This window comes from Camellia sinensis, chromosome 9, assembly GCF_055761805.1.
Source record: "Camellia sinensis isolate YWXY chromosome 9, ASM5576180v1, whole genome shotgun sequence".
Taxonomy (NCBI): Eukaryota; Viridiplantae; Streptophyta; class Magnoliopsida; order Ericales; family Theaceae; genus Camellia; species Camellia sinensis.
The window spans coordinates 188,653,461-188,663,310 of NC_138969.1; the positions used below are offsets into that span (position 1 = coordinate 188,653,461).

General features: G+C 28.5%; 1 protein-coding gene and 1 long non-coding RNA gene across 2 annotated transcripts; one reads left to right on the forward strand and one right to left on the reverse strand.

Annotated features, from left to right (window-relative positions):
• Nucleotides 1-777: 777 nt before the first annotated feature.
• LOC145798904 (uncharacterized) lies at nucleotides 778-2,724 on the forward strand. Its single transcript, XR_014340767.1, has 3 exons — nucleotides 778-855; nucleotides 1,000-1,056; nucleotides 1,308-2,724. It is a non-coding gene; the product is annotated as an uncharacterized LOC145798904 (long non-coding RNA).
• Nucleotides 2,725-7,974: 5,250 nt separating this feature from the next.
• Nucleotides 7,975-8,524, reverse strand: LOC145800000 (uncharacterized). The gene is made up of 2 exons (XM_082889651.1): nucleotides 8,436-8,524; nucleotides 7,975-8,239 (listed from the first exon to the last, which is right to left on the reverse strand). Exons 1-2 carry the CDS (start codon nucleotides 8,522-8,524, stop codon nucleotides 7,975-7,977), a joined length of 354 nt encoding a protein of 117 aa, XP_082745777.1.
• Between the last annotated feature and the right edge of the window lie 1,326 nt (nucleotides 8,525-9,850).

Sequence of the window (9,850 nt, forward strand, 5' to 3'; positions counted from 1 at the left end):
TGTGAATAAGACTAAGGTATGGCTTTCTTTCAATCCTTAAAAGATTGAGATCCCTAAAATCTCATTCCTAAGTTTAACTTAAATGATGCGAATCGTTACAGATTAATTATTGATTTGTTCAAGAATCAAACAACAGTCACTGTCACACGTCATTGTAGATGAATTTATGAGTGATATTTGAAGTCTTAGCAAAACTTATGAGTAAAACATGAGAAGTTTGGAGGGTCAAGTATAATTAAGTTACATAACATGCTGTGAGACTAGCAAGGCCTGTATGAGATTAGCTTTTAAACTTAAGAATAGAATGTAATTATTTTTGAATTTGAGATACTTCTACTTATCTTAGAGTAGTGCTATTGTATATCATTTTCCTTTATCTTATTGTTGGATTCCCTATTCTTTAAAAAATAAATAAAAAAACAAAAAAACAGAAGTCAGTTTTGACACTATATCAATGTGTACTGCAGCCATAATATGGGATCATGTACTAAGTTTCATCTTCCAATGATTAGAGTAATTGAACTAATTCATACAAAAATATGTGGCCATGGTTGTGCATTATAGTTTTAGGAAAGAGGCGCAAGCATGTTATGACAATTGAAATTGGGTTAGTTTCTCGATCTCTTTTATAGCAGTTAATATGTTAAGAGTTAAGTTACAATGTAAGTCAACATCTCTTCATAAACTGAAACCTAAAAAACCTCTCATATTGGCGCACAAATCTTTTTTTGCCATGTAATATGAGTTTCCTCCAAATATTGTTCTTTTTTTAATCAACAATGGAGAGCTCGAGAGACCATTGATAGTCCATGTTGGACGACTAGGAGTTGAGAAGAGTTTGGATTTACTCAAAAGGTACTGCTCTTTTATTTCAAATGATAAGTATTTTCTGCTTTTGCAATTTAGGAAATATTACTTGCAAAATATTGACGGAATAATGCTTTTTTCATAATTATTATAAGTTGTAACCATTGACATTTGGGATGTATGATTCAACAGTGTCATGGACCAGATACCTGAGGCACGAATTGCTTTTATTGGAGATGGACCATACAGGTATTTCTCTAAGGACTTATTGGTTGTTTAGTTTTGTCAACATTGCCGGAACAATCTCTATAGAATATAGTATAAAATGATTCTTTGTATTAAAAACCACAAACCGCTGTCTAACGAAATGAATTATTTATTTTTATATTTTTGCTTACATCCAATGATACACAAATTGGGCCATGATGATCACTTGAATTTATTTTCCAGTAAGAACCATGGGAAAAATTTATTCATCTAGAATGATTTCTTCGTGGCAGGGAGGATCTGGAAAAGCTGTTCTCCGGCATGCCTGTCGTATTCACAGGGATGTTAGGAGGTGAAGAGCTCTCTCAAGCATACGCCAACGGAGATGTTTTCGTCATGCCTTTAGAATCAGAGACGCTCGGACACATAATGTCATTTTCAGAAAACAGGTAAAAAGGTTGGTGTTTTGTTTTTTGAACAAATATAAAAAGGTTGGTTGGTGAACTGTTTTTGATTTAATTAAATTTTTGTAATGAACAAAACCCACTTTTTAGGATTTATTTTTCGAATTTTCGTAAACCATTTTTTCTTAGCAATGAAAAAAAATCACTTTTTTATTTTATTTTTTATTTTAACATTTATAGAAACACCCCAATCTATTAAGTCATATAAAGATATTTCACCAGAAATTCTATTTCTTTCTAATTTACCTAAACATTAATCTTTGGCATATGAATTTTCAATAGATTTCATTGTGTATTCACTTTAAACTGGGGATATGACTCATGAGAGCAGGGGCATTATTCATTCTTCATAGCAACCGATTTTTACTTATTAATGAAAAAAACCACTTTTTTATTTTACTTTTTATTTTAACATTTCATTGTTCTTTTTTTTTTTTTAAAGCATGAAAAAGAAAGAAAACAAAAGCATAACCAAACAGGGCTATGTAGGAAAATTATCCAGTTTTATGTCACATTTCTGGTTATTTTTCCAAAAATGAAAAACAGACGACAGAAAATGAAAACACAACTAAACAAGTACTTATTTTCGAGTATTCATATGTATATATAATCATAAATATTAAAATGATGGCCATTTTTAGAATTTTTCATTGTCTTCGTTTTTCAAAAAAACTACAAACAGAAACACAACTAAACGGCTAGGAAAATTATTTGTTCTATGTCACATATTGGAGTCATATACTATCCTAGAAAAATATATAGCAAAGAAGAAAATCTATTCTCACACTGCAGGGAATAAGTTATTCAAAGCTTGCGAATTTACCGCCTATAGTCGGCCTCTGTGAGTATTCAACACCCTTACTCTGTTTTTCTTGCTAATTAAGTTCAACAAACTATTAAATTCACAAGATTTGATAGTCTTTAATGTATTAATTTTACTTGAATTGGGTTTTTATGCAGACTCAAGCTTAATCTTGCGGTCGGTCCAGTCTCAATAGCAACATCTTTCCGCCGAATGAATACATAATTGAGGGCAGTTCAAGCAATCAGTTTTACCCACGGTAATTTGCCCTAACCTATAAAAGATTTGTAACAAGTTTACAAATACAAACTTACTACATAAAAGATAGAGTTTTAGGTAGATTACTCTACTTATATTTTCCGACTTTAGTTCTATGTCTTATGATAAGGTTTGGAATCAGGTAATGTTTAATAAAGTTAAAAATTAAAAATTAAGTATTGAAAATTGAATGTTAAATTTATTGAGTTAAAAAGTTGTTTGATCAAAATTTAAGTACTAAACTAAAAATAAATTGTTTGATATGTATAAGATAAAATTTGAAATTTATTATTTTCAATCGTTTTTTTTTTAATCGTTGTGTATGGTTTTCTTTGTTCAATTTCATGCTTTTTTTTTTGGGTGGGGGGAATCTTTGAAGTATTGGTGCTGTGAAATGTGTGAATTGTTTTGTTAATGTAATGTAAATAAAAAGGAGGCTATAATGTGGGTTTTGCTTCATGTGTTCTATTCCCTTAATCTTTGTCAATGGATCACAATGTTTTATTGATTTTGCAATGTTTTAATGAAAGAAGAGTTTTCTTTTGATTTGTGTGCATTATTTGATATTTAATTTTTTTATATTTGATTTGTTTGGAATTGTAGAGTACAGTCTGTTAAATATATTTTTATAACTGTATTTTAATCTTAATATTATTTACACCGTGTCTTTAGGTACGGACATACGCTAGTATATATTATATGATAAAAAGTGATAAGAATATGACTCAAAAAATTGTGTTAAGATGTATTAAGAGTTTGTTAATTTTAAAGGGTGAATGGTGGTACAATGGATATGTTAAAGTGTGTGTCAAGATATGTGTTAAGAAAATATATATATATATATATATATAGTTAGCAGAAGCTTTTGAGGAAGATGATTGGACGTCAGGTCAATCAATCGGTTAATTGCAAATTTTTTTTTTTTTTTTTACTTGAAAGATTCAGACGTTAGGAGGGACAATCGATCGGACATCCGGCCGGACGATCCCGCAGCACTTTTCCGCCTCTCTCTCTCTCTCTCTCTCCCTCTCTCTCTCTCTCTCTCTCTCACACATAGTAGTATTAAGGGGTTGTTTTGGAAAATGTCAAAAAAAAATATTATTATTTATTTATTATGAAAAGATATATAAAAAATAGAGAGGTAATATGATTCAAATAAATCATATTAGGGGGAGACTATTCACTATTCGGATTGTTTATCCAAAGGAGTGAGCAGTTCATCGTTTATTTTTTTTAGTCCGCCGGACATGGAGTCTGGCCGGACTCCTTATCTCCCATATGGGGATTATACTATCCCCGGGAGGGGGGTGTGGGACAGTTTTGGAGGGACTATTTACTGTTGGGATTAGGTGGTAAAATGACCATTTTGACCATCTACTATTTAATTATGTATTATATTTAGTAAAATTTAAAAAATTTAAATGTCTCAATTTAAAAATAAAATAATTTTATTTAACTTTTTATTGATGTTTTATTTATTTAATTTTTTATAATAATTTTTTATAGATATTTTATTGATATTTTATTTAAAATTTTGTTTATATTTTATTTAATTTCATTATTTAAATGTTAATAGATATTTTATTTAATTTAATTGTTTAATTATTATTATTTTTAAAAACAAATTTATTTAAAATTTTAATTAAAAAAATAACATATATTTTTATTGATATTTTATTTATTTAATTTTAAAAAATAAATTTATTTAATTGTGTAAAAATAAAATAAAGTAAATTTTTATTTAATCTAGCTAAAAATAATTAAAATATAAAAGATATATTTAATATTGCTATTACTTAGTAAGTAATTAAAAATGATAAAATAGTCTTTTGTTCATTTATCCTATCCAATCTGTCCAACCAAACGTTGGATTCACTAAAAATCGTCCTTTCCAAATATCTAATCTCATGAAAAAACAAACACAGGATATATATCCAATCCAACCAAATAATCCGGGGGATTCACAGTCCCAAGACTCAAGTCCGATGGATTTTAATCATCCCTTATCCAGTCCGTCCAATTAAACACACCCTAATAGTAGTAATAAGGGGTTGTTTTGGAAAACGTCAAAAAAAATATTATTATTTATTTATTATGAAAAGATATATAAAAAATAGAGAGGTAATATGATTTAAATAAATCATAAAGTTAGCATTCGTTTGGGATGTGGGTTTGTTTTTTGGCTTGTTAGCTTTTTAATTATTTTAACTTGGGGCTAAAAAGTCTCGTTTGGGATTGGTTTTTTTAACTTTTGTGAGAAAAAAAATGAAATGATTATGGTTTGGATGCGATGTTTTATTTTATTAAACTAAAAAACGTATTTTGTCTTTTTATGACTATTTTAGCCCAAACCCTATATGCCAAATGAAGCCTTAATAAGTTGATTTTTTTTACACTTTCCAAAAGAGGCCTAATTTTAAGGGAAGTTTAGGCAAAACCCTCCATTGGACACTTGTTTAGTAAAAATAATAGCCCAATTTATTTTGCTTTATAAATTCCTAAAGAGAAAATACATAATTGAGTAAGGACAAAGTAAAATATCTTTTTTTTATTATTGGATAATATTGCCAGAGTAACATATTACTGTCAAACAGAGTAACATGTTACTGTTACTGTTTACATCAATTTTGATAGTAATAAAAAAAAATTAAGAATTTCGTAATCAATATAAATCTTATTTGATAGATCTTGATGAGAGAATTTTAAAAATACTAATTTTATTAAAAATCGACATCTACATGAAAAGTTATATTATTTTAAAATTTAATATTTTGATAATAATGGTATGTGTTGAACTTTTGAAAGAAAATTTTTTATACTTATCCTTAATGCATTAAATTTTTATTATGAGGAGGTTTTAACCAAATCCTCCTAATTTTAATAGGGCCTTACATGTAAGTCCTAATAGATGGATTTATTATCCAATAAGTCTTATAATAATTAATGACGTTTTTCATCAAACGCTAGTAAAAAACGTCATTAATTGTTAATTTTTAGCGACAGTTTAAAAATTTTATCACGAAAAATATCACTTACTATAAGTTTTAGCGACAATTTAAAAAAATCGTTACAAAAAAACGTTACTAATTTTCAATTTTTACCAATAGTTTGAAAATTTTGTCGTAGAAAAACGCAACTAATTATAAGTTTTACCGACAATTTATAAAAACCTTGACAAAAGAAAGTCATTAATTGTCAATTTTTAGTGACAAATGCAAAAAGTCATCACAGAAAATTACTTTTAGTGACGATTTTATTAGAACTTATTTTTAATAAAAGTTAATAGAAATTAAGTCTAACTATTATGACTTATTCGAAATTTATCCTAATTTTAATTATATTAATTAATTGTTATCTTTTAATTTTGAAAAACTATATTGAAATAAAATAATATAAATTAATAATTACAATTTTATAAAGATATAAAGGATTGTGTCACATATTACAATTTTACTTGTACGAGAAACAAACTTACTCACATTATAATTATTTTAAGTTATGCCCATTTAAATACACGTTATACTTCAATTTTGTACACTGAATTTATTTCAATTGACCACTTTGATTAAAAAACTAGTCAAATTATGGATAGAATTAATTCATTGAAAAAAGAATTGACCATTTTGAAGAGTTATTCATGTAAAGATTCCCTTAACTATTGGTAAATATTATTTTACCCTCTTATTTATGAACTCATACATTTTGATCCTCTCAATTACGAAAATCATACAAATATATTGCTTTTAGAGATGGTCAAAAAAAAATAAAAGCGGTACATTTTTATAATTGAATGAATCAAAATGTACAGATTCAAAGTGATATTTGCTAATAATTCATAAGTCATATTGCAAATAATCCCATTTTAAATTAGACATTAACTCAATCATTTAATAAATAATTATTTTATCTTTTAATTTCAGTCTAATTTTTTAAAAGATAATATGAAAATTCAAGTACCAAATGCAATAAAAATTATACTAATTAAATTGACACAAAAATTATTATTAATTATAAAGATTACAGTATAATTTGTCAAATTATTTATTTATTATTATTTTTTTTTCATCATTTTTTCTAATTTGCGCTTTGTGCGTAAGCTAACGAGAATTTCTGTGCGGTGAAGGTGGGTGTGATTTGGTACAATCACGAGTTTCAGCTATTAATTGCTTAACGGTCCGCTCCTTTATGATTTCTTTAGATGTCAAGTGATCCAACGGCGGACAACAAATGAGGTGGTGGAAACAAAACCGAACGATTTAGGGGAAGTAGGTAGAGAGTGTTGATTTGGTTGACTAACATTGGAATGAGGGGGGTGATTTGGACGGCTGTGATTGACTTAGAAAAGAAATGATAGGAAAATAGAAGTGGACCCTTGTTAATCTGATAGTGGAGACCGTACGAGAACATGGGAACGTGTCTGGCTCAAACCGGACCAAATCCAAAACAAATTTCACTAATCCAAGAGAGACAATGGACATTATCAAATTAATTATTCCACGAGACATGGACAATGTGGTTGGGATTTCATTCTCACTATTCACATTTTTAATATATGAATGATTTATAAATATATAAAACAAAAAAATCCAAATTAATTGTAAGTGCAAGTGAGTTCGAGTCAAAGTAATTGCCTCGTTTGTGAATATGTTAATTTAGTTAATTTTTTAGTTTATTCATTATTTTAGTGTGGTAAAAAAAATTATATTTAAAATGATAGTTAATTTGTATATGATATTTTATTTTATTAATTATTTTAATTTATTTTATTTTTATTAATTATTTTAACCTAAACCTAACTTTCCAAACGGTCTCAATGCCTCATGTCACAATTTTTTTTCTTTTATATAGGAAATCTCAAAATGCAAAAGCCGAGGTAGATTTGTGACTTGCAATGATTGAATTTTTTTGTTTTTTTGTTTTTTTTTTTTTTTGGGTAAAACATCTAATTCAAATTTAATTGAAAATAAGTGGGGAGACCTAGATTTGGAGTGGGTACTGTGACAGCACCCACGTTGTCACACTCCGTGAGATTTGTTCCTATCATATTTTGATAATTCAAAAAAATTATATTATAGAGTTCATTAAGTATATCTTTCATATAAAAAATAAAATTAATTGGACAAGTATAATCTCATAATCAAATCGAATAATAACCATAAGAATTTATCAAAATTTATAAATTCTTCCCCAATCAATAACAATAACATAATAATAATTTTTCTAGCTAATATTAAATATTGAAAATTAATATTCATTACAAAAAGTTTATAATTTTAAACTTTTATAATTGATCCCGGTGAGTTTTTATCTTTTGAAATCTTTCCATGATAGTATCATTGTCAATGCCATAAAAAATATCTCTCTCAATGTAGACAACCAAGCTATCATTCATCCATTCATCACTCAATCAGTTCCGCAACCAATTCTTCACAATGTTCATAGCTGAAATACTCTCTCAACAGTAACAGTTGCAACAGGCAAGATTAATGCTAAAATCAAGAGCAAATACACCAATGGATATACTTTGTCTCTTCCAGTTTCCGCCATTTTCTCAGCAAGATCGGCAATTTCATTCAACATTGAGAACTCACTACTGGATAGAATGTCGATAATATATGTATCAAGTTGATCATTAAGTATCATGAGCTCCACTAAAGAAAATTCTTTGGGATAAAATTCAGCAAGATGAATTAACTTTTTCCTGTCAAAATTAGAGAAAGAGTTAAATGGATTCAAACATGCCACACAAAGTAACAACTCAATGTTTGACTCAGTGAAATGAGCATTTAGTTCTTGAATTTGCATATCCAAAACAGTGTAGAATAACTCAACGCGATAGTGATGTAAGCTTGTAAGTTCTTGAGCAATGCGCCTTTTTTTTTCCTCGAGCTACAAACATATCATCCATTTGGGGAACATCAATTTCATACTTTTCACAAAAAGACAAAATATCATCAAGTAAAAATGTCCACCCACTCTCCCTCATCTTTTAGAGCCGTACTTTAGAAATTTGAACTAAATTCATGGCCTTAACAATATCTTGATCTTTCCTTTGCGATAACTCATTTGTAATAGCCAATATCGTTTTCATCAAATGAAGGTTGAATACAAACTCAAATGATTGAATTGAGTCCAACAATACATTTGCTTCTGCTCATTGTTCTGAATTTGAACCATCCTCCGAAATCATTTCAAGCACATCAATCACTGTTGAAAACATACTAGCCAAGCTGATTAAAGTACTATAGTGTGAACCCCAACGTGTATCACCAGCACGTTTAAGATTAGTTTCTTGATTTAAGCCTTGCCTACTAGATAGCTCTCCAATATTAAGTGCTTCAGCAACTTTTGCAACTTGCTTCTCTCTAACGATATCTCGACGTTTACATGATGCTCTAACAACATTCACCACATTAGAAACCAAAGTGAAAAGTAAAGCAATTTGATTATAATTCTTTGTCACGGCTACAAGTATCAATTGCAATTGATGAGAAAAACAATGAACATAATATGCACAAGGATTCTCTTTCAATATAAGTGTTTTAAGACCATTGAACTCATTTTGCATATTACTAGCCCCATCATATCCTTGACCCCGTAATTTGAAAATACTCAATCAAAGTCTGGAGAATAAATTTTCCTCAGCTTGTTTGAGTGAGAGAGCATTTGTATTAGCAACATGCTCAATACCCAAAAAATGCTCAATCAACTGGCCTTTTTTGTTAACATATTATATCACAACTGCCATTTGCTCCTTGATTGATATGTCATGGGCTTCATCAATCAAAATAGAAAAAAGTGCATCACCAAGATCTCTAATAATCACATTGATAGTTCAAATATAGCCATATTTATAATGTCTTTTTGAATATCAGGAGATGTCAACTTGAGATTTTGTAGAGCATTGCTCAATGCAACCACTTTGACATCTTCATTATGATCTGCAAGAAACTTGAGAAGTTCAAGAACAATTCCTTGGTTACTTGAATTTTCAGATTCATCATGCCTACGAAACACAAGTCCTTGTCTTAGAAGAAATTTGACACAATTAACCAATGCATTCAAACGGATTTAATACTCAATTCAAGCTTGATCAGATTGTTTGAAAAAAAATCATTTGAATATGTTAGTTTTGGTTTAACAAGTCTTGATATTTACTCAAAGCTTGATTATGAGCACTATTGGGACCTCCAACATGAGTCTGAATTTTTTCTTTTTTTTTTTCTAATTTGAGAAACCCTTACCAATAAAAGAATCACTACCATCTTGATCTCCAATATCGGGTTTGAAAAATAACAACATAAAAAACATG

What these genes read in the sequence shown, in the direction of transcription:
- LOC145800000 (XM_082889651.1), bottom strand. Translation starts at nt 8,524, where the DNA reads ATGAGGGAGAGTGGGTGGACATTTTTACTTGATGATATTTTGTCTTTT. An exon ending in GTTCCCCAAATGGATGATAT is followed by an intron (nt 8,240 to 8,435) that starts GTTTGTAGCTCG and finishes TAATTTTGACAG; the next exon opens with GAAAAAGTTAATTCATCTTG.